The sequence below is a fragment of the Hipposideros armiger genome, unplaced genomic scaffold (genome assembly GCF_001890085.2).
Source record: "Hipposideros armiger isolate ML-2016 unplaced genomic scaffold, ASM189008v1 scaffold_108, whole genome shotgun sequence".
Lineage (NCBI taxonomy): Eukaryota > Metazoa > Chordata > Mammalia > Chiroptera > Hipposideridae > Hipposideros > Hipposideros armiger.
In genome coordinates, this window is record NW_017731458.1 from 3,350,871 (window position 1) to 3,374,747 (window position 23,877).

The following is a 23,877-nucleotide window of genomic DNA, read 5'->3' on the forward strand; positions in this document are numbered from 1 at the left end:
TTTTTAATTTATGAATGAGTTAGTATCTGAAGGTTTGCACTGGTACAAGCTATTTTGTCCCAGACGCCCTGCTAAAAAGCAGAAGTAGATGTTAGCAGCCTTCTTGGGCAAACCAGGACATGTTGAGGGACAACAGCCTAGGTGTCTAAGCCACCACAGGATCCTCCAGGACAAGGAGGCAGGAAGGACACATGGCCAGGTGGAAGCAAGGTGGATCTGTGAGCCCAGCAAGGCAGATACTAGGAAACCATTCCTTACACGTGAATGAAGAACAAAAGGGAAGCACATACCTCATATACCAATTCACATACAATGTTTATTGAGAGCCTAGAATATGCCAGACGCTTTCAAATGCTTATCACATTTAATCCCCACAACCACCTTGTAAGAGAGGTATCATTAGTGCTGTTTTAACAAGTGAAAAAAATGTGGCTCAGAGAGATTAAGTGGCTTATTCAAAGCTCCCCAGATGACAAGTGCAGAAACAAGGGTTTGAATTCAGGCAGTTTGAGCCCAAGTCTACAACCTTCACCATGGCACCACACTGCTTCTATGAAAGGATAAAGGGAACCTCTGCTACACACACACACAGCACCAGGCTGTACCCAACAGGTGTAGCTAGCCAGGAGGGAGGGGAGTAAGGGAGAGGGGGCCAGAGGTGACCTGTGCCTGGCCCCTTCCATGAGCAGTTGCTAAGGCTCTCCCTGAGGGGCTAGAGAGAAGTGTGGAGGGGAGGGGCTAGAAACCAACCTAGGTGTTCCCCGAATGCTCCCTCTCAGTGCAAGAGGGCTATGAGGAACAGGGCAGAGCACAAGCTGCCCCTGCCCCAGAGGGAGATAAGAAAGGGCCTTCAAGTTCAAGCCAGATAAGGTGACCCAGATGGTACATCTTTTGAGGATGGAGGTGGGGAACCTGAGCCAGAGGAATGGGAAGGGAAGGAAAGATGAACCCATCTTAGAGTGTTACATTTTGGTTGCTGCAGAGGCAACAGAGGAGGCTGGAGACAAGTCATTCACGGCAGGCCCCACTTATGTGCCCCTCAATCTAACATCTCCCACCCTGGCCAGAAAGAAAAAGGCTTCCTGCTAAGATGCTGCCCTGCTCAGTCTATCTTCTCGGGCTTTTTCCAGGACTTGCGGGTCTCCAGGAAGATCTTGACCAGAGATAGGAGGATGGGCACAGCCATAGGCAGAAAGAGCGGGATGTAGATGGCAAACTTCTGGTCATCGGGGAAATAGAGGAGGTGAAGGAGTGAGGGATCAAAAAAGGCACGCTCTGAGGACGTCACAGCTTCCTGGCTGGCAACAAAGGCAGAGGCCAGGTGCCCAGAGGCCAACTCCTCTGCTGCCTTCTGGACAGCAGCTACAGCCTTGTACACCTAGGAAGGGGCAAGCAGTTACTAGTTAGTCCTAGGCATTGGTGGGGGATGATAGGCTTTACTGTGTCTTCCGTCTACCAGACGGGTTGCCTGGAATTCGCCCAGGATATATGGAGGCCAGTAGAAAAGGGCTATGGTGTATTTTCTGAGTGCTTGCTTAAAACCTCACCCCACCCCACCCCCATCCCGCCACCCCCTCTGGACTCCTGCTGAGGGGCTGGCACTGCCCCCTGCAGGAAGCCTGGGACATTCAAGGTTGGCATGCCCACACATACCCTGGACCCCAACTGGCTTTCGTTTCATCACACCCTGGCCCTTGCTGGACATTCCAATCCTGGGCCACAGAATCCATCCCCTGTCCGCTTACCTCAGATGCCACATCGTCCTTGATGACAATGTTGCTGATCTTGCCCAGAAGCTGAGCCAGGGAAGTAAGAGTGGTGGTGGCTGTGGCCAGGTTCTCCACTGACCGAGCCCAGAGCAGCCGGTCCAGCTCCCAGGCCATTAGCCCTTCACTCTTAGGCTCTGAGAACAGGCATTTTGGTGGCACCTGGGGCTGAGCAATCCCAAAGAGCAGCCTGTAGGAACAGCGATGTCAATTCAAAGGGGCTGAGACTAGGCGGTGGGAGAAGATGACTAAGACTCCTAGAAAAACTACAAAGATTTTCAATCTTATCCAGACCCCCAGGGGTTTAGGGAAGTAGCTCAGGGTCTTGGGGGGTGAGTGGCAACACTAAGCAATCCAGTGCCCAAGCCCTGCTTTATTTAACCAGTGTTTCAGCTTTTACCTGTTTCTATATTGGACTGCCAAGATCTTCTTTGACAAAAGATTCCATGGCTAAAATATTTTTTATAACACCAACATGCTTTAATCCCCTCTTGCCCTGTCTACCCTCTCTTTGGACAACTAGGGCCACTGGGCCACCTCTGGACCACCTCTGACAAGACATACGTGCTGTGTCTCTCCAGTCCTGCACCCACAGCAGACATTGCTAATCCATCAGAGTCCTCTTTCCTGATGAGCTCAGACACAGCCATACAATCCTCAACATAGGGCATCAGGCAGCTGACACAAGAATTAACAGCTATTTTCTTAAGCATCCCTATCACACCCCCATGGACCTGACATTCGTGAGTCTATTTTTCTTTTTTTTTTTTGAGTCTATTTTTCTTAAAACAGTTTCTGTCAGCAACTAGTTCTTAGAAAAAGGATGAAGTGATTCTGGAAAACCTTTCTTGGTTTCCTAGGGCTCTAGGTAGAGCCAACGTATCTCTGCCAGGTTAGATTTCACTCCAGTCAGCCCAGGAGACTGTGTCAGAGGCAGGGGCCATGCCCCCAAGTAGATCACCCAGGACCTCACCGCAACTGAGCAAGGAACACCTCCATCACTCGCACCATGTCCACCTCAACTTTCACCGGCAGCTCTGAGGCATTGTAGACTTTGGGGTCCACGTTGTATACCTGCAAGAGGAAATGAGGTGGCCTCAACATCACACCAGGACCGTGTACAGCTCTGCCCTAGACACTCTGGAGGCCATGAGAGAAAAGGAAGATCTATTCTGTGCTCTTCAGAAATGACAAACCTGATGGTATAGCTAATATTTTTTGAATACCTAATAGGAGCATTCCATAAATTATCTCCATTACCCCCTCAAAAGTCCTGTAAAAGAGGTATTTTTTATTCCATTTTAGAGTTCCTACCCTTGAGAAACTCCCAGTCTAACAGGGGAGACAAAGTTGCCAGCCTTGCAAGACCCCCACAAATACAGCCAAGATCTATGATGTACACAGAAGAATCCTCAGTAAACTGCAAACCGCTTAGGGGTTATAGTATAGAAAATACTGACGAACTAAGAAGCAGTGGGGCTGGCAGAGGAGGGGCAAAGCTCACAGCACCCTCACCTCCTTGGTGCCTGCCCCTCCCGCAGGCTGGGCCACGGAGGACACCAGAGGAACAACAGAAGAGTCATCTCAGGGAATACCTGTCTGTCCCTGAAGCTTGGGCTCTGGGGTCTGCAGTGTGACTATTACCATAATGCCACCCCAGCGGGGACTGTGGAAGGCGTTTGTGGCCACGGGAGCCCCATCCTTGTCCTGAATGTACAGAGGGGCGTGGGCAAGCTCAGGAACATAGAGTAGGAAGTTGAGCACAGGGTAAAGGGAGGCAGCACTGGATCCTGCGGCACAAAGAGAAGGGGAGTCAGAAAACCAGAACGTGTTGGGTCTGCATCTTAGCTCCAGCTCCGCCTCTACCTGGAGGCTGAGTGTTGGTCATTCATTCGGGGCCTCATTTTTCCCAACTGATGATCACTAGGATATCCTCTACTCCTGAGTTTCTGTGGCAAAGAACCTCTGAACATTCTCCCAAGATGTACCGCATATGTGAATGTAGCCCCCAATTGCCTCTGGAATCTCCCCTCCTCTAACAGGCCCGCCTTCACTGTCTAAGACAGCTCTCTTGGCCACTGCCACATTGCACCCATATTACTAGAACTCTTTTTATGCACAAGTATAAATATGACCGCGTGTCAGTTCCCTGCTTAATATCCTTCAATGGCTAGCCAGTCATACCAGGTTAAAGTTCAAACTCCTTAACATGGTCCTTTACGATCTGGTGCCTACCCGCCATGCCAGCATCATCTTGGTCACTCTCACAATTCAGCCACACGAACCTTCTCTGAGCTTCCTGAAGGTCGATGTGCTCTTACTCTTCTACATCTGAGTTCACAGTTCCCTTGTCTAAAATGCCCTTCTACCTCCGTACTCAGCACTGCCATACAGCAGTCCCTCAGACTTTGTTTGCTGAAAGAATGAGGAAGGAAAGGAGGGAGGGAGGAAGGAATTTGCTAAAGCCTCAAGTGCTGCCCCTCCCATACCCCTCGGTCCACCCTGGCCTAGCCCTGATGTCTTAAATTCCACAGCCAGTGATATACTCATTTTGGTTTGCCTGTATTGCAGTTCTTGGTCACACCCACTCTTCCTAGGTACCACCCCAAAAATGAAAAACTGGAATCCTAGCTTCAAAGTTCCTCAACCTCAATCAGCAGAACTGTCAACTCAAATTCTACCTTTGTGTACTCTTGCGGTTATCTTTCCTACAGGTTTGACTATATCGTTCCTGGATGGTTTGCAGGGAGGGAGACACAGCCTATTCATTCATTTATAAAAAGTGCTGGGAAACATGTTTAATAAATGCTTTTGGATACGATGGTGTGGAGATGGAGATGTCAACAGAGTTTCATGAAAAAGGAGCCTAAATGCCCAGCACTTCCTCTACACCCTCAGACGAACCCAACCTGGGAACCATCACTATATACAACCCGCCTCCAACCCCAGGCTGAGCCTTCAGGGCCCCTCCCCAGAATAGCAGAAAGACCCTCAGCCTCAGGAGCTCACCCAGCCGGGACTCCACCGGGTTGATGACATGGGGGAGGCTGTGTGCGGCCAAGTAGTAGCTGGAGGAAGCTGGGTCAAAGCGGGGGTTTACCCCCAACACTGCATAGTACAGTATCTAGAGAGCAAAGAGGGAGGATGTTATTTTGTTCACTGATTTATATTCCACTTTGTCCCCAAAAAGATTTGAGGTGCCTTAAAAAGATACAATTACAACAGGGCAAAATGTAAGAGACAAAATCGGGGCTGAGAGAAAATAGGTGTAGGAAAAAAATAACAAAGCCAAGGCTAAAGTTAAAACATTAATATGTTCTTTGAAAATCACATACTTTACCAGGCTTTCTAACAGCCTAAACAAAGAGGGAAACAAACATTAGCATAATTCAGTGTTTACAAGATCAAATCAAGTCAGTTATTCAGAAGTAATTACTCCCACTACTAAGACCTGATAAAAATTTCTCCCCCAGTTTTCCCTCAAAGGGTATTATATGATACAGAAAGATACATTTGTCACATCTTTATTGCTACTATATTAACATATTTCAGGAAGTTTTTGGTTGTTGTTTTTTAAATAACTTCCTTAAGGATGACACAACTGGTGAATACAGTTCTGGAGGGAGTCATAAGGAAGTTAGTTTTTAACAAGCATTGACAAAACTCCCCAAGCTGGACACCAAGGAGGGAAAAGAGACACAGAACCATAAACACACACAGGAAATTCCTAGCAAATCAGCAAGCTCAAAGGGCTGGAAGAACAGACTACACCTGTAAACACTAAGTATGGGAGGGCTTTGCAAAGGATGGTACAGCCAGGAAAAGACTTGCCCCAGTCTCACCTGAGAGTCCACGGAGAAGTTGCCTGCAGCACTGAGGGCATTCAGGAAGGGCTGCACATAGCGCCGGACAGCCCCCTCGATGTCCCAGTTGACGTCATGGGACTTGGGGTCTGGGTTGAGTAAACTGAAGGTGATCTCATAGCCTATGGAAACAGGAGTCAGGGAAGTCAGAGGCTTCTGTGGATCATAGCAGCCTGTACCCCTAGCTGAGCTGAGCTTGTTGCTCCTCTGGAACGGGGCTGGTTGCCAGCAGGGAACCAATGGGAGGATAACACTGGGATGAGGAACACCGTGTGCTTCAAGAAAAAGTTGAGATGACAGAAGAAAGGAGTAAAGAGGGCCTGCCGAGTGGCACGTTGGTTAAGAACTGGCTTGGGACGCCAGAGGGCCCCGATTCGGATCACACGTATGAGGGCCAGTGACACTGCCCTCCACAGCTAAGATGCTGAACAACAGTTCGACCTGGAGCTGGGCTGCCGTGAGTCGCCGACGTCGGCGTGGGCTGCAACCCCTGCTGCAGCGGGTTGCCATGGGCTACTGTATGTAGCCAGCAGCCAGCGTGAGCGGCCAGCAGCCGCAGTGAGCAGCCGTCCAGAAGCCGACGACTAATCTGCCTCGCCCGGGAAGAGCACAACGATGGTGCCAACTTGGGCCAGTGAAGCAACGTCCTCCACAACTAGACAGAAGAACAAAAGGACAGCAATTTGTCTGTTCCCATCCCCCAATTCCCCAATAAAAATCTTTAAAAAAAAAAAAGGAGTAAAGAGTTTGCATGCAGATTCCCCTCCTGCCTGCACACAATGCATTTCCCTCTCCCTTCCCACAACAAAGCCCAGTCACCCTACCCAAGCTGGACTTGAGAGGCCGCCTCTTATCAGAGCTCCACTTGTCCTCTGGAAGGTGGTCAGCCAGGGCCGCAGCAAGCACATCCTCAGTCAAAGACATGGCCTGGGCTACCTGGATTATGCGGCGGCCAATGATGTTAAAGGCCTCCCGGTGCATTATTCCCCTCACGACTGCTGTCCTCTTGGGCCCGATGTAGCTCATCATGTCCTAGGAGGGGCAAAGCAAGGGACAGAATGCCCATGGCTCAAGGAAGAAAGCAGAAGAGCACTCTGGCTCCTGTTTTTCAGAACCTGGCCTTTTGCCACCGACCCACAAGCCTGCACCTCTCTGTGGGTTCATAGTGAACTATTATCTCAGCGTTACTAAGCTATGGGTGTATATGAGTGTGTTCATTCATTTCAGTTCCCTTCTCCTTCCCAGTAGACATCGGTCCAACCAGTATCTAAATCTTCACAGGCTGGAAACTAAGAGATGGCATGCTGAGCAAGAAAAGCAGAATAAACACACAACCGGACAGTTTGCTCTAAGTAAATGGCACAGGACACAAAGAGGCGAGTACAAGAATTTTCACAGCAGCACTATTTGTGATAAGAAAGTAGAGACACTACAAATACCCATCAACAACAGAATGGATAAACTGTGATATGTTTGTACAATGAAACATTAGACAGAATTAAAAATGAATGCACTAGATTCAACTACTCAGATTATCATGCACAATTCTCTCAAACATAAATGTCAAGCAAAATGAAAGCTGCAGAAGAATATGTGCTGTACCATACCATTTACATACAGTACAAAAACATGTAAAATTAAATATATTATTTATAGCAATACAACATATGTGATAAAACTTGAAAAAAAAGTAATAAAATGATATATACAAAATGTGGTCACCCTGGGCTGAAAAGGAGTGGGTATAACCATGGAGACTCAAAGGGGTGCAACTATATTGCTAGATTGTTATAAGCTGGGGCTCCGTACATAAATGTTCATTGAACTTTCCTTTCCTCTTTTTATAAGAATTAAATATTTCATTATAAATTCATAAAGAAAATGATACATGGTTTAACTCCCACCAAGCCTTGTGCTCATAAAGTGAAAAGGCCAATGTATGGCCCATATTACCATCACAACCCATTCAAATCAGCCTCTTTTAATCCCACTGATTTCTTTTCTACTTTAAATGGTCATTGGAGCTTTAACCATACAGAAGTCTTGGATTTAGAAACACCCAGAATCAATGAAAAAAATTCCTATTTGCATTCTTTAAAAAAAATATTTGGAGACTTTTCTGTAGCAAATGGAAGAACTGGGCGGCAATACTATAGGAAGGAGGTGACCAGTGAGAGAAAGAGTTGAAGGGATAGATAAGGCAAGGCCACAGCCTCTCTGCTCACCCTACCTGGGGGAGAAGTGAAGAGTGTTCAGAGATCACGTACACAGTCAGGGAGCCCTCCGCTTGTTCCTGTGGCTCAGCTAACATGGTTTCTGCCTCTGGGGACAAGAGCAGGTGGTGCGCCAGGAGGAAAACAACCATTCCCTCTCCCTCTGGCCCCCACAGAGTGCTGAACCCTCCCCTCCACCTCCCACTGACACCCAGCTGACCCTGTGGGCAGGCTTGGCCTTCAGTGGCCCAAGCTGAAACACAAGGTATCTATCTCATTCACAGCTTTCTCAAAGAGATTTTGGAGTTAAGACAAGGTATGGAAACTCTACACATTTAAGGATCAGCAGGGAAAACAGGGCTTTATGTTAAATGGTATGATCACCCCTTCCAGTACCTTGCACACTGCCCAAAGACAGAGCCTCTTCCTCATGGTCCAAAGCCCTTCGATAGGCTTTCTGGAATCGGCATTTGATTTTCATTTTGTCTGAGAAGAAAAGAAAGAAGCATGATGGGAAGAGTAAGTGTCAGACCTCTGCCCACCTTCCTAGTCCTAACACCATCCAGCATCTGAGGATAGCAAGATGACTGTTTGCAGAGAAAGAACCACGAAGCTACAGCCAATTCTAATGATATCTACGTGGATGATATCAAACTCACAATACTCCACCTTGTCTACCTGCCTAGCTCTTGCCTCTGCCTGTGTACACAGTACCTTCAACCTGATCCTCCCACAGGGAAATCTATTACATAAATAGGTGACAGCAAAACAACTGTATGATCATTTCAATTAGGTGCTCCAAAATAATGCCACTCAATGAACATTCTTGATAAAAACAAAATGCACACTTAATGACCAAACACTAAATAAGATTCCATTAAAATCAGCAATAAAACAAGGATGCCTGCTAGTTCCTCTATTATTCAGCACTGTTCTTTTTGAAGTTCCTGACCAATGTCGTAAGTGAAGAAAGAGAAATAAAACTTGAATATTTAAAAGAAAGAGACAAATGATCACTTTTTGAAGTAGTATAATTATTTCCCAAGAGAATCAATTGAAAAACTATCAGAACTAGTAATACTTAAATTAAGATGACTAGATACGAGAATATGCAAGAATCTAGCTTTCTGATAAATACCAGCAATATCCAATTAGAAAAGTATTTTTTTTTAATCTCAATCACAATAACAATACAGAACATAAAACTTCCCAGGAACTAATGTACAAAACTGTAAGAAAAAAACCAAACAGGACTTTACTGAAGTACATAAAAGATCTGAATAAAATGAAAAAAGCATACAAGGCTCCTAGAAGGAAAGACTAAATATTCTAAGGATGTCAATTCTCCCCAAGTTAATCTATACATGTAAAGCAATCCCAAAGGGATTTTTTTTCACCCCTGGAACTTGACAAATTGAACCTAAAACTTATCGGCAGAGTTCTTTATAGAAGAATTCCAGGTCATCTAGGCATAAGAAATGGTAGAATTTTAAAACCACCATTTTGCAATTGCAAATGAAATGGGATTGCAGGATCTACAGATGCTAAAATCATCAGGTGAAAAGTTAACAGGGAACTAAAATAAAGAAATCAAGCTGACAATACCTGAACTCACTGAGTCATCTCTGTATCACCCAAAGTGAAACAACCAGACATTACATGCTTCATGATCTAACAAGATAGTAAGTACACCACACCAACTATTAACATAATATATTCTTGCCTAAAAAATTGAACCTGATTTTAATCAAGCCTCTTGATCTAACTACCAGTTTATAAGACATATGGATAACAGAAGAATAAGTTAAATGAAACTAGGAGGAAGCAATCTGCCAAATCCGGAATGTGAGATGTTCTATAAAACAAATGACCTCGTTTCTCCAACAAACCAATGAAGTATATCAGGATGGGGTAGGGGGAGCTGATATATAATAAAAGAGACAAAAGAGATTTAACAAAATTTAATGTGTTGCTCCTGATTAGAAATAAACCAGCTATAAAATGACACCTTTGAGATAATTGGGGAAATCTGAATATAGACTGGAAATTAGGTGATATTAAGGAATTACGGCTATCTTGGTTAGGTGCAATAATGGTAGTTATGTTTTAAAAAAAAAAAAAAAAAAAAAAACTTCAATGGTTTCCCTTCTCATCCAGAATAAAAGGTGTATGTCAGTCTGGTCCCCTTTTACCGCTCTGGTTTTATTTCATGTCCTCTTACACGCTCCCTCATTCACCTCACTTAGCCAGGATGGGTGTTTCACTGTTCTACAAAGGCACTGCCCCTGCTCCTACCTCAGGACTTTATACTTGCTTTACCCTCTGCCCAAATGCTCTTCTCCCAGATATCTACACAATTTACTCCTTCACCTCTTTTATCGTTTAGATCCCTACTCAAATGTCCTGTTTTCCAATGATGCCTTCCCTAGCAGCCCTATCTAAAATGGCAATGACCTCCCCTTCCCCGCAAGAAACTCTCTACCCCTTTGCCCAGCTCTATTTTTCTCCTATCACCATTTAACATACATTTTATTTGTTTATCTTTTTAATTGTCTGTTTCCTCTTTTTTGTCTGTTTTGTTCACTGCTGCAGCTCTAGAAACTACAACAGTATCTGACACAGGTACTTAAATATTTGTTGAAGAAATGAACAACCCTATTACTAGCCCTATTTAACAGATGAGAAAACCAAGGTTTAGAGAGGTTAACAACCCCACCCAAATTCACGCAAATACATGGCAGAACCAAGGCTTTAATCTGGCTCTCTTACACTAAATTCCATACTCTTGGCCTCTCCACTATCCTCCACAGTATGTCCATATTATTGAACACTGTGTCATTAAATATGGAGAAGTCCACGATGAATTGACAACTATCAAGGTGCAAACTAACTTGTGAGGTATAATCCAAGAAAGAAAAAAAATGTGTGTGTACATTAGGTTGAACCATATGAAGTATGGTTTTTTTAAAAAAATGTGTGACCGGGCCGGCCGAGTGGCTCAGTTGGTAAGAGCGTGAGCTCTGAACAAAAGGGCTGCGGGTTCGATTCCCACATGCGCCAGTGACACTGCACCCTCTACAGCTAAGATTGTGAACTACAGCTCAACCTGAAGCTGGGCTGCTGTGAGTGGCCGGCGATGGCATAGGCTGCAGTGAGCTACCGTGAGCGGCAGGCAGCCAGCAAGAGCTGCCGTGAGCTGCTGTGAGCAGCCGTCCAATGGCCGGCAACCGACTGCCTCAGCCGGGAAGAGTGCAACATCATAATACCAACATGGACCAGTGAAGTGGCGTCCTCCACAACTAGACTAAAGAACAAAAGGACAACTTGGCTGTTGCCTTTCCCCAATTCCCCAACACTGTTCCCCTCCCCCAATTCCCCAATAAAATGTTAAAAAAAAAAATGTGTGACCAAGGTTAAAGAGCTAGAGAGTAAATGGAACACAGGTACTCCAAATGGTCTGGACTCAGCCTACATTCCCGTCACTCCCAACCTTTCACTTCACATTGCAGAAAAGTAGAACTGCTCATGGACTTACCCCTCTATGCTTTTCCATAGAATGCAGCATAGTTTATAGCTTGTTGGTTAAAAGCTTGAACACTGGAATCAGTCAGGCCTGGATTTAAATCTCAGTCCCACCTCTTACTAGCTTAGCTATGTGATCTTGAACAAATTAAAATCTCTAAGTCTGGTTTTTCCTTTATAAAGTAAGGACCACAATGTTAGAGAGGACTAAATGAGGCAACACATGTAAAATGCTTCACCTAGTTTCAGGCATATAGTGAACAACAATATTAACTATCATTATTACTGGCTCATGCTATTCCCTCCCTCCCCTCCTTATTTAACCTGAACTCCTAGCAATCCTTGAAAAATCTGGCTTAAAAAATTACATCTTCCAAAACATTTTCTGCTTTTCTTTCCTCCCAGGCAGTTAAAGCCTTTCTTAAATACAATCTGTTTCTTATATACTTCTCCTATAATTTCTTTATCTAAGTGTCTTTCTACCCTACCTATGAATTTCTTGAAACCATTATCAACTTCTTAGTATTCCCCAAAATCCTGGTACCTAAGGAAAGGGCCTAACACTCAGTGAAGTGTTTCATGTTAAACTGAATAAGGCCTGAATACAAGTCCAACTTGACTCCAAATCCTGTGTTTTTCCACTACATCCCACTTCCTCTGCTATACCCTAATGAGCATCAAATTGTTTCTGATCGGGTAGCATACCTTTTATGAATAAAATTGCCGTCTTAACGAACACTGAATTTTAAAGTTGCTTTTCTTCTAACCAAATACATTGTTCATTAAGAAAGGCCTTTTCATTTAAGTTTTTAACAACCTTTATGGGACACCCAGGCTCCTCCTACCCAACACTTCTCTGGGCTGAGCTCAGACGGAAGAGAAAGGCAGCCCTGACCCCCCAGGAACTCACATTTCAGAGGAATCTCTCTCTCATGCACAACGGTGAAGGGCAGCTTTTCCTGGTCGTCCAAAGGCACCGACTCTCGGGTAAACACAACAGTGATGGGCACCATGAGCCGGAGCTGCGGGAAGAAGCACCCGGGCCATCAGCTGAGTCTCTACTTTGCGGAGGGGCTGTCCCCGAGCCCTCCCCCACCGAGGTCTCTCACCTGCAGGGCATTCAACCCACTGATTTCGGAGTAAGGCAACGGGGCCCGGTAGGTCTCCGTGGTCTTCCACCAGAGTGGCAGCCCCAGCACGATGGCCACCGCAGCGAAGTACAGGGCAGCACGCTTGCCTCGGACCACCTCTGGAGGTACGGGAATACAGACTGAGGCGCGGGACGTGGGCGCGGGTGCCGACCCCACCCACGACGCGGAGGAGCCCGGGCTATGAGTACACAGAACCTCTCGGCCCGCGTTCATAGGTGTCCTGGTGCGACCTGCCCGGGCCCAAGTCTGACGGGATCCTGTCTGAAGCGACTCCTGACCCCCAGTCCGTGGGACCTCTGGCACACCACAATCCCCACACCCTCGTTACTCCCTCGCAATCCCTAAATCGCAGACCCCAACCCGAATGTCCGCGCACCTAGGTCTGTAGCTGCGGCCCCGGGGGCCGCCATGCTTGCTTCCGACTGCTCTAGCCATGGGGCGGAGCAGCGCAAGGCTCCCCCAATCGAAAGCCCGCAAAGAGGGACGGCAGCGATTGCGGCCAATCGCGAGCGACATTCCAGTCGCATAGGCGGGAGAAAGCCCTCGAGCGCTGGGCAGGGTCACAGAGAGCCTTCCCAGTGGTGTGAAAAGATACCCGGGCACCTAGGGGCGGTGGAGGAGATGTACGGATTCGGGCATCCCCATTTTACTGGTAGAACACACTCCTAGGGGTTAAGAACGCAAACGCTGCAGTCGTTAAATACTAATCTGGGCGACCACGGGCTACTCTATGTCTTAGTTTTCTCATCTGAAAATGGAGATATTTACTAAAAGGAGATCATTCATGTAAAGAACCTGACACACGGAAAGCACTCAAATGTCACCGATCACGGTCGTTGTTTATCATCCCTATCATAGAGCTCCTCTTCCAGGCACCCTCTCCTCAAGGCTCAAACATGGTGGCAAACTAGTAATACTTTTTTAGCATATTTGGCTCATTTGGTATTTTTTAATTAATTTGAACTCGTCTCCAACTTGTAAAAGTTTGAATATTTCACTTAAAATTGTTGAAAATTCAGGAGCAGACTCTGGGTCCTGATCACTTGGGTTCAAATCCTGGCTTCACCACTTATTCACCTGAGTGATCTTGAGAAATTAATTAACCCCTCTGTGCCTGTTCCCTCATATTAAAATAGGGATAATAATAGTATCTATATAGAGTTGTAGTAAATGAGTTAATAAACATAAAATGATTAGAATAGGAGCTGGCAGGAGCACATAAAAAGTGCTATATAAATTTTAGCTGATTTTCTTAACATTAGGTCAGGTTACATTGGGCCTACATCTCCATATGGCAGTCATTAGCTGGGTTGAGCAGAGATTGTGCACTTTACACAGAGCACGGCCTCCCCAGTTCACACAACACACCCACCATGTTTTCTCATATTTTTATCTGATCAGATAGATCCAGGTGCCTGCCCTACCCCCATACCCCAGCCAAGTGGTCCAAGTTCATCATGAGACCTCACCAGGTCTGCCCTTGCCCAGACCCTCAAATTGGCCCCCTCTGTGCTCCCATCTACCTCAAATGGGAGTGGGCAATAACCCTTGACAACCTACTAGATACCCTGCTAGGTCTGGGAGTCCAAGTCTTGGGGTTTTTACTTGTTGGGCAGGAGCCCAGGTGCTCCCCCTATGGTGGCTCCACCTAGCAGAATGTGTCAAGCCCTGGCAGAGCGCAATACAGCTGAGAAGTGAGAGAATCCCATCCCCTCCTATCCCAGTTTTGGGCCTTGTAGAAAAGCTGCCTTCAGGAATTGCTCAGGTCTTGCAGAATTGCTCATCCTTCTGCAGCTGCAGCCTAGTGCCTCTAATGTGGCAGTTCCTGAAAGACTTGCAGCCCTCCTTACTGCCACACTCCAGCCTTGGGCATCAACAGGCAAGAGCCTGAGCTGAGAATGGCCCCTCCCCCATAAACTTAAAGCCGAGTGAAACTCAAAACCCACCCTCTCCACATTCATAGTCAGAGGGCCCAGAGAGTCAGCAGAGAGAAAAAAACTTGGAGGTGGAAATTTGATGTGTAAAACAGACAGACAAAGTAGCATGTTTTGCTACCATTTATTTGCTATGTGCTATGTACTCAAAGCATGAGTCAAGTCTGGTATCCTACCCTCTAATCCCAGGAGAAAGGACAAGGAAAGCCCAAGGAGAAGCTACCCCATCATGGGGAAATTGTGGGGGCTGACAAGGGAAGGGGAGACCCAGGCATCCTGCTATGACTTCAAGCAGGTTCTTCTGTCCTCAGCCATGAGCGGCTCCCTATCCTCCTATCCAACAGTCCCAGGTACAGCAATGGGAGAGGAGCAGGAAGGGGAGAAAAGGAAGATGACTCAGTGCTGGATGGAGGCATCTCTGCTCTGCGTGGCTATTTCACCCTGGCCGTAACTACAGCAAAACTGGGTGCAGGTGGCTGGGCCAAGGGCTATAATATGGAATGGGTACTCAGTAGGCATGGTTGGCGATGTAGAGGGACTGTGCTGCCGCTCCACCGTCTTCTCCGCTGCCTTCATATTTGCCCTGGGCTGCAAGCCCATTCACCTGCAAAAGTGGGAGGAAGGAGGCTGTAAGCAGGCTGAGCCAGCCCACAGATGCCAAAGGCTGTAGTCTCTGGCACCTGCCTCGCTACATGCCACCACCTCCAACCGTCATCCCTCGCTCGCAACCTCAGCCCGCTTGATGAACTCCTCAGTGGCGGCCCCAGCATTGTCCCGTTGTCCTCGCCAAGCATTGAGTGCAGAAGCCTGCAGGGCACGCCCATAAGAGAAGGTGAGGGCCCAAGGCCGGGGAAGTGGGCAGCGGTTGATAGCATTGAGGTTGAGTGATGCTTCCTCTTCACTCTGACCCCCAGACAGGAAGGTCACTCCTAGAGAGGAGAAGAGAAGATAAACTGGTCACTCCCTATTTTTCCAGGGTAAGGGACCTCTGAAGAACCTGAGGATGGGTTTTAAGGATAGGAGGTTAGAAAGCAGGGTGGTACCTGGAACAGCTGGGGGCACAGTGCGACGCAGGGCAGTGACAGTTGCCATAGCAACCTCCTCTGGGCTATACTTAATGGGACAGGCATGGCCAGGAGTCACCATGTTGGGCTTGAGCAGAGTCCCCTCCAGGTACACATGATGGTCACTTAGGGCCTTGTACACAGCAGCCAGGACCTGGGGATCAAAGGAGGTTTTACTAGGTTCTAGGTCCCTGTCATTTACTGCTCTATGCTCCCTGTCTAAGGGTGGGTGGGTATGACTGTGAGGGTCAGTATAGGCTCAGACCCACAGGTCTGTTCTAGGATCAAGTAAATGAGTACTTGGGGAAGGTGCCTGCATCTGAGCCAGGGACTGTGGTGAACAAGCTCCCCTGTCAGGCTGTCCCTGCAGTATGTATGTGTGCCCAGGTGTGGACTCACCTTCTCTGTAACATACTGGCAACGTTTGAGGTCATGGTCTCCATCAGGCAGGATTTCAGGTTCCACAATAGGCACAATACCATTCTACAGGTAAGAGCAGAGTAGCTTGGGAGGGGAAGTAGGTAGATTGGGAGAAAGTCCTCTCCCCACCAGGCACGGGGCACCCATCTTACCCCCTCACATACACATGCACACACCTGCTGGCAGATGCTGGCATAGCGGGCCAGCACATTGGCATTCTCCAAAATGGCAAGTGCTGAGGGTGTGCGCTCACTGATTTTCAGCACACAGCGCCACTTAGCGAAGTCAGCACCATCCTTCTTGTACTGGGCACAGCGTTCCGAGAGCCCATCCAGCCCTGCAGGCATAGTGCCAGTCTCATCACTTTGCCCCTCTTTGCCAGCATCTACCACCCACCATCCCTATGGTCCTGAAGCCCACCCATCCTGTACCTTGAGTGGTGGTTTCTCCATCAGTCCCGGCTAGAGGCACTACACCCTTGTCAACCTGTAAAGGAAACACAGGCAGAAGGCTGAACCCAGGCAGGATTCCCCTTGCTACCCCTCACACACCAACACACACACACCTATTTCTATGCTCAGCCCCCATACAGGGCCAGTGGCTGCACCTTGATGCCAATGACAATGCCCTTATCCTGGATGGTGCGGGCAAAGGGGACACCATTATCATCTTTCTGGTAGAGTGTCTCATGGAAGAAGATGACACCGCCAATGCACTTCTTCACACGGTCATCGGCGCTGAACAGGACCTGGCGGTACAAACGGCGGTTCTCCTCTGTGTTCTCCACCCCGATTTGGCTCAGCCGCTTGGCCATGCTGCCTGGGGGCAAACAGAGGGGTAACAAGGTCATCCCCAGGGCTTCCTGGCCACCTCTACCTTACCCAGCCACAAGCCCCCACCTACCTACAGACTCATCTGCGGCCAGAATGCCTTTGCCGGGGGCCACAATCCGGAGAGCAATGTCAGACAACTCCTTTTTCTGCTCAGCAGAAAGGGCTGGGTATGAATGAGGCATGGTGACAGCTCTGTGGAATGGAGACAAGATATAAAAGCTGGCCCCCACCCACGACCTCCTCTGCTTCCTCTCCTGGCCATATGGACCAAATAGTCCTCCTCCCGCCCCTCAACAAGCATGGGGCTGGGAACAGGGCAGCAGTCCTTGGCATGGGTCCTGGGCATCAAAGTGGCACCAATCCCTCTGACAGCTAGCAGGCTTCAGGCCCCAGTTCCCACATCTTCTTTTGTCCCTGATGGGCATCCTTCCCAGCCCCAGAGAAAGATGCAGGGTGGGGGTAGGGAGGTAAGCAGCCCTGAAGCTACAGGTCTTCTTATTAAATTACTGCCCAAATGATGATGTCAACACTTCTTCCAATGAATGTGACTCCTTCTTCAGGTAGGCAGAACCCCTGACCTTTCCTATTTCCCTTTTCTCATCCTTAGCATGGCTCCTAGGGAAAGTGCACTTATTTCCAAAGCTTCAGAATGAAGCCAAACTACCCATCACCCATCTTCCCTCAGCTTCTAGAGGAAAAGGTTGGGAAGGGTCGGGGGCAGGTAGGGAGCAGGAATGGCACAAATAACTGCCGCAGGCTCCTATAATCCCTGTTTTCCATACCCCAAATCTGACTGCCTCTGCAGTCAGGAGATGGGATCAGAGGATCAGGGTTGAAAGGAATGAGCAGAGAAGCTTAGAAAGGGAGGGAGAGATGCAGGAGGCGGGAAAGAGGCTTGTGGTTGCAGGGAGGCGATAGAGAGACAGGCTAACTACTCAGGGGAAGGACCTAGACCAGGGGACAGAGAAGGCAGGAGAACTGGAGAGGGAACTTAGCCTAGGAGAGGAAGCAGGCTGAGATTAAAATGGTCTTGGTGGAAGAGGCTGACCCCAAGAAAAAACCCAGACGGCAGAGGAAGATTTGGGATTGGAAAAGCTGAGGTCCAGGTGTGAGCGCGGAGAGGAAGGGGTCTTGTCGACAGGCTGAACCATGAGTTTTGACAGAAAACAGAGAGGATAAAAGGAGCTGAGAAGGCACATCCAAGGGTCGGGGGAGTAGGGCAAGGATGGCAGGAGGAAAAGTCAGGGAGAGGAGTGGAGATGCTGAGCAGCTCCTGTCTCGTCCACGGGTCTCACCTGTGCGTAGCGAGTTAGCGGTGGCAGCACAGGAACAGCTTAGTTTCAGGGCTCCAACAGCTGTGGCTTCAACCCTAGCTCCTGTAAATGAGGCTAAGGATGCCGCAGAGCTACGTGCCTCTTCGGGGGGCGGGGCCGGCACCTCCCCGCCCTGGCCACGCCCCTCCCTAAGACTGGTGTCCTGACGAGACCACGCCCACAGAGGCGGGGCGACGAGGTGGAGTGACTACCCTGCCAGAACCTCCACGTCTGTTGTAGACAGTCCCCCTCCTAGCTCGTGGAGCCCTGCCACCAGGGCTCTAGAGACAGGAAATGGCCTTGCCCTCATTTCTGCTACAACTGCCTTTACCAGGTGCTGGGCACTGTGCTGGATATTGGGAATTAAGCCTGGTCTGATGAGGGAGAGTCATCTTAACAGTCACAATAACAACAGGTGGGGTAGGTGGGACAGAGGTATCAACGAAGTGTGGGAGTCCAGAGGAGGAAGTAGGGAACTGAGTTTCTCTGTTCTCACCCCCTTATCCACCAGGGCCTACCCCAGAGGGGGGTGGAGAAAGTAAAAGAATGAAGCCTTGTCTCTTCCCCCTCCCCTGCCAGGCCACGAGCCAGGGAACAAGCAGTCCAGTGCCCAGCATATTTGGGGAAGCGGGAGAAGGGAGGAGGGGCAGCCAACCTTGGCCCTGGATGCATTGGGAGGGGTGAGTGGAGGGTCCCCAGGCAGGAAGGCCAAGCTGCCTCTCCCCTGATCTTATTATCTACCCACCTTTCACCCAAGAAACAAGATTCACTGAGCTGGAAGAAATACATTAAATATACTTTATTTAAATAGCATTAATCCTACTTGGCCCTATGCCAATTGGTCCTGGTGTTGAGGTAAGGGAGTATTGCAGGTAAAAAGGGTTGAAACAGATTCCAGCTTTTAGTTTCCTAGCTCAGATATTCCAGCAATCTCTGTAGCTCCTTGCAACCCCTCACGACCTCTGGGATGGACAGCAGAGTCTAGAAAGAGAGGCAGAAAAGGCAACTCAGGGTCACAACCCCAGGAAGCACCCACTGAATAAGAGGGGAGGAAATGGAAGCCACAGAGAAGCCTACAACAGTGAGTCAGACCCAGCTCTGAGTACAGGCTGGGAACCAGAGCTATGCTCATCAGTACCTCCTGGGGCCAGGCCTCGTATCAGGTGCCTTAGTGGCATCAACTCCCTCCCTCCTTTACCTCATAAATATGCTGAACGATGTCATCTAGTTTCTTTAACTCTTTGTCAGAACGCCGAAGATTCTCCTCCAAGATGTTTCTCTAGAAAACAAATACGTTGCATAATTCCTATGCTTATAAGAACAGCATAGCTTGTGGGGCAAGGGAAATATGCTAGGACACTTGCTAGTGGCAGTGAGAAACGGCCCCTGAACGGAATGGGAATTCTTACATGGCTCTGGAACTTGACCGTGAGTTTTGCCTTCTCATTTTTCATCTCCAGGAACATCACCCTCAGTTTGTCCACCTATAGATATGTTCAGATCAGTAGGGGCACAGCCTAGGATTCCCTCCAGCTGCTCAGCCTCTCTGTTAATTCTGAGTCACCTCCTGGGAGAGCCACACTTTCTCCTGGATCCAGTTAGTGGCCATGGGCTGACAGTTGGGGTCCAGCTGACTTGCCAGGGTCTCTTGGAGCACCTTAGTCTCTGTCTCTGCACGCCGAAGCAAGCGGGTAAGCTGGGTCACCTCTTCTCTGAGGCTCTGGGGATGAGAATGGAGAGGTATCCAGTAGCCCTCAAAGGTCCTCTCCATCCTTATCCCATGTGGTAAGTAAGGTAGACCAGGGGATCCAATTCCCACGTGTGGGATCCTAGCATCCTAGCTACCAGTGACACAGAAGGCAGGGGGCCAGACATCATGATGAACATACTATGAGTTCGCCACTCTTGTCTATCTGCTCTAGAATCTTCTCATTCTGCTGCTGTATCACTTCCTGGAGCTCCTTTTCATTCTGTGAGGGAAAGGGAGATAAGAAGGCACTGAGAGAGCTGGCTTCTTTGCAGCCCTTGCCAGGAGATAGGATTTAGTGCTCAGCCCAGGTGCTGCCAACCAAGAACACTCCATTTCCTCTAGGGCTACATCAGGCAAGGCACACCTCAATGTTGAGTGTTCTGCTAGAGTTCCCAACTTCTAGGTCAGCTTGGGAGATGGGTCAGCCCATAGCTGATCCCCAAACATACGAAATGTCTGATCCCAGGAAGGGCAAAACTAGGGCAGTGGTTGGAAAATCCCCACCACCCAGATTCCTGGAGAGACAATGGCTCCCAGTGGGCCAGGAGAGCTGCCCCAGTTCTTCATCGCCCCACTTCTAGGCCCCTCCTTCACCTTGTAGCGCAAGCACAAGGCCTGGTTCAGCTTCTCTATGTCCGCTTCCTTTGCCTTTTGGGCTTCCTGATGCTGTTCTTCCTGGGCCTGCAGTCTAGCCTGCAAATCACAACTAGGGGAGAGAAGAATTCGGCATTATTCCTGTCCTCTCAGGGGCTGGCTGGGCCCTTGACATAAGGGGCTAACCTCTCTCACCAAGACTGCACTCCACTCACATCTTTCGCTGCGAAGTCCTGACGGCTTCTTCCTTGGACTCTTGCAGCAGGGAACACAGGCTCTGAAGCTCCACAGTCATAGCATTCATTTCTGCCAGGCTCTTCTCTATGCTTGGGGTCTCTGAAAGACAAAGTCCTAGATAGAGGTAGAGCCCTTTAGCACTGGAAGGAAGGAATTGTGTAGCCATCATTTCCACAACTCTTATCCATGTTCCCCACCCATAGGATTTGAATGTCCGGAACACTGCAGGTCCCAAAAGGCAGAAATATAATGAGCCCAAGTAGAATTGAGGTTTTTAGAGCAAAGCACTTCTCACTGCTTTAGTCTTTATCATCGCTACTTGATCTAGAAATGAGGCAGGATCCCTGGAGCCCATCCTAACCTGTAGGCTGAAGGGAAGCCACTGAAGCTACTCGGGTGAAAGCACTCTTGTCACTTCCAAGCAAGGACACAGGAGCTGATTCTGGCTCTGAAACAAAACCCAACCATGGTAGAGTCACCCCTCTGGTGACTCAGTCAAAGGTCTGCCAAAATGGAAGCCAGGGAGACAGAGGTCTGTTTGTGGGCGTCTTTAACCGCTGAAGATATCAACAGGGTCACAATTTTCCCACCCCTAAATCCCAGGGCCTTTAACCTTTGTCTGCCATTACTGTCGGGATGCTTCCCAAGAAGGTGCTGTTGGTGGGTGGAGGGTCTTCCTGGGCAGGAGCACAGGCTGTGCTTTGTAGGAGGGTCTCTGGTTCAGCCTAAGGGCAAATGACGGGGAAAAAATCAGCTGCCTTTCAGGGTTTGTGATTTCTCCGAACTCCCAGGTACTTAGCAGACCAGCCATCTCCTCTGGAATGCTGTTCCAATATTACCCCTCTTCTCTATCTTTAACTTCTCCATTAGCTCCTTTCCCTGAACTTAATTCTTTCTCACTAAAGGAACAACTTAAAAAAAAAACAACAACAAAAACCCCACTTTTTCTTACCTTAAATTCATTTTTAGCTACTACCTTTTCTCTTTCCCTTCAGTTAAGGAAGGGAGGAAGGGAGGAAGGGAGGAAGGGAGGAAGGGAGGAAGGAAGGAAGGAAGGAAGGAAGGAAGTCCGGCCTACATTTCTTGCCTAAAATTCCCACCATCTATTGACTCCCAGCCCACTAGACTCAGGCTCCTGCCCCACCAGTCTACCAAAATTCTCACCAATGGCATCCTGACCTTCAAATGCAAAGGACACTTTTCACCTCTTATTTACCTGACCTATTTGATAATCATTGACCGTGTTCTTCTTTAGAAACTTCCTTTTCTTCGCTTCTGTGTCATGGCTCTCTCTCCTTCATAGGCAGGCCTCATACCTCTCTGGCTACTTCTTCTCTCTATCCAGAGTCCCTTCCTTAACTGTTGGGCTCCTTCTGGTTAATCCTTGGCCCTCTTTACACTCTAACCCATTCCCTAGGTGGCCTTGCCTCAGGAGCTCTACAACAATATCCATTTCTACATGGATGACCCTTCAATCTGTCTCTCTCAACTGATTTTTTTCCAATCTCCAGACCCAGAGGCTCAGCTGCCTGCGAAAAATCTACCAGAATGCTCCACAGTGCACCTGAACTTTAGGAGGTATAAAGCTGAACTCACCCTTTCCCCTGTCCTACCCCCACCAAACATCTGTTCCTCCCTGTATTTATGATCCTAGGGAAGGGGGACAGCAAATTACAGTCTGCGGTTCAAATCTGGGCTGCCATCTATTTTTGTAAATAAAGTTTTATTGGAAAACAGCCACATCCATCATTTACATACTGTCTGTGGCTGCTTTTGAGCTACAGAAGCAAAGTTGAGTCGTTGAGACAGAGGCCACGTGGCTCGAAAAGTTGAAAATATTAATTTTATCTCACTTTATAGGAAAAGTTTGCCAAGCCCAGTTCTAAGTGTCACCATCTTTCCAGAAATCTAGAGATCATTTACTCTTCCACCTTACTCCTATCAAATTGGTCACCAGATTCTATTACTTCTACTCCCTAAATATGCACTGAATTCATCCAATTCATCCCCTCCTCTCTACCCCATCTATAATTGCCATTAGTTCAAGCCTTCAAAATCTGGTCTCCTGCCTACTTCTTCAGCCTTATCTCTTTGTCATATAGCTCCTACACTCCAATTATATAAAGAGGTACTTCCCAGTCCCCAAACTTGCCACATTACATATGAGCTGGGCCTTGCCTTGTTCACCTGTAGTCCCAGCACCAGGTCTTGTTACAAGGTAGACACTACAAAAAAGTACACATAGTGCCTCTACGACTTGTATATACTGTTCTCTCTGCTTGGCGGGTCTTCCTTTATACCTACCCCGGACAAACTTCTAAGCCTCAAGGCTCTGCCCAAGGGTTACCTGTTTGAGGAGAACATCGTAACTCTCAAAGGTAGAACTGATACTCCTCTCTCTGTGCTCCCACAGTGGTCATCCATGCAGACCTCTATCATGAGCACAAGTTTACATCTGTCTGTCTTCCCTGTAAGACTGGATTATTTCGTATTTCCTGTGCTCAGCACATACTGGGGAGAGGGTCAGACCATAAGCATGTCCAGATTTCAGGATCCTGGCTATGCCTTTAACTATTGAATAAGCTAATTAACTCTGTATTCTGAAAAATATAAACCTTTTATTGTTTAGTGTGCACTGCAGGCAAGCCAAAGGAGCAAGACTAAATTTCTGCTTTCTTTCAACACAGTCTAGTTGAAGAGACCAGACATCCAAGGAAAATTAATACAAGTCCAAAAGGAGAGTAAGTTCATGAGGAACATGGCAGGAGATCACTGAGTCCATGTGATTTGGGAACATTCCAAAGAAGAAAATGAATTAGGGAGTATTTTAATAGGAAAGGAAAAGGTATTTCCGGTTTGAAGACAGAGGAGATGGATATGTTAAAAGCCCGAGGCTGGGTGGGAATGGCAATGGAACATGTGTGTGGTGTATAGGCAGGCAGCCTAGTTGGAATAAAGGGTTCATAGTAGGGAGGTAAGGGACAGATGAAAAAAGTTTGAGTGAAAGGCCGAAGAGGCCCTGTAGGCAACTGAAAGTCACTGAAGGTCACGGAGAGGGAACAAGAGTAGTGTTTTAGGAAAACCAATCTATACAATAAAGATACAATTGAAAAAACTCAGCGAGGGCCGGCCGAGTGGCGCGTTGGTTAAGAGCTGGCTTGGGACGCCAGAGGGCCCTGGTTCGGATCCCACATATGAGGGCCAGTGACACTGCCCT

At 48.0% G+C, this 23,877-nt stretch overlaps 3 protein-coding genes across 3 annotated transcripts in view; all 3 read right to left on the reverse strand.

The window, feature by feature from the left end:
- Window positions 1–291: 291 nt before the first annotated feature.
- PIGS (phosphatidylinositol glycan anchor biosynthesis class S) lies at window positions 292–12,975 on the reverse strand. The gene is made up of 12 exons (XM_019647117.1): window positions 12,892–12,975; window positions 12,474–12,613; window positions 12,275–12,386; window positions 8,239–8,328; window positions 7,860–7,951; window positions 6,454–6,661; window positions 5,609–5,751; window positions 4,776–4,890; window positions 3,411–3,556; window positions 2,740–2,840; window positions 1,746–1,956; window positions 292–1,378 (listed from the first exon to the last, which is right to left on the reverse strand). Exons 1-12 carry the CDS (start codon window positions 12,923–12,925, stop codon window positions 1,103–1,105), a joined length of 1,668 nt encoding a protein of 555 aa, XP_019502662.1. The 5' UTR covers window positions 12,926–12,975; the 3' UTR covers window positions 292–1,102.
- Window positions 12,976–14,557: 1,582 nt separating this feature from the next.
- ALDOC (aldolase, fructose-bisphosphate C) lies at window positions 14,558–18,172 on the reverse strand. The gene is made up of 9 exons (XM_019647119.1): window positions 18,062–18,172; window positions 16,837–16,958; window positions 16,541–16,752; window positions 16,365–16,419; window positions 16,110–16,270; window positions 15,913–15,996; window positions 15,493–15,667; window positions 15,179–15,378; window positions 14,558–15,053 (listed from the first exon to the last, which is right to left on the reverse strand). The coding sequence occupies exons 2-9, from the start codon at window positions 16,946–16,948 to the stop codon at window positions 14,958–14,960; spliced, it is 1,095 nt and encodes a 364-aa protein (XP_019502664.1). The 5' UTR covers window positions 16,949–16,958; window positions 18,062–18,172; the 3' UTR covers window positions 14,558–14,957.
- Window positions 18,173–18,859: 687 nt separating this feature from the next.
- SPAG5 (sperm associated antigen 5) overlaps window positions 18,860–23,877 on the reverse strand; it is a 17,319-nt gene continuing 12,301 nt past the window's right edge. Inside the window, exons 5-13 of the mRNA XM_019647118.1 lie at window positions 21,274–21,385; window positions 21,022–21,108; window positions 20,639–20,759; window positions 20,424–20,535; window positions 19,969–20,049; window positions 19,644–19,799; window positions 19,489–19,563; window positions 19,278–19,358; window positions 18,860–19,060 (exon numbers count right to left, since the gene is read on the reverse strand). Coding sequence (XP_019502663.1) covers window positions 18,989–19,060; window positions 19,278–19,358; window positions 19,489–19,563; window positions 19,644–19,799; window positions 19,969–20,049; window positions 20,424–20,535; window positions 20,639–20,759; window positions 21,022–21,108; window positions 21,274–21,385 — 897 coding nt within the window. The 3' untranslated portion in view covers window positions 18,860–18,988. The remainder of the gene's footprint in view (window positions 19,061–19,277; window positions 19,359–19,488; window positions 19,564–19,643; window positions 19,800–19,968; window positions 20,050–20,423; window positions 20,536–20,638; window positions 20,760–21,021; window positions 21,109–21,273; window positions 21,386–23,877) is intronic.

What these genes read in the sequence shown, in the direction of transcription:
- PIGS (XM_019647117.1), bottom strand. Translation starts at nt 12,925, where the DNA reads ATGGCGGCCCCCGGGGCCGCAGCTACAGACCTAG. An exon ending in GTGGGTTGAATGCCCTGCAG is followed by an intron (nt 12,387 to 12,473) that starts GTGAGAGACCTC and finishes TTCTTCCCGCAG; the next exon opens with CTCCGGCTCATGGTGCCCAT. An exon ending in ACTCTTCACTTCTCCCCCAG is followed by an intron (nt 6,662 to 7,859) that starts GTAGGGTGAGCA and finishes TGCCCCTCCTAG; the next exon opens with GACATGATGAGCTACATCGG.
- ALDOC (XM_019647119.1), bottom strand. Translation starts at nt 16,948, where the DNA reads ATGCCTCATTCATACCCAGCCCTTTCTGCTGAGCAGAAAAAGGAGTTG. An exon ending in GCCAGTATGTTACAGAGAAG is followed by an intron (nt 15,668 to 15,912) that starts GTGAGTCCACAC and finishes TTTGATCCCCAG; the next exon opens with GTCCTGGCTGCTGTGTACAA. An exon ending in AGTTCATCAAGCGGGCTGAG is followed by an intron (nt 15,054 to 15,178) that starts GTTGCGAGCGAG and finishes CCACTTTTGCAG; the next exon opens with GTGAATGGGCTTGCAGCCCA.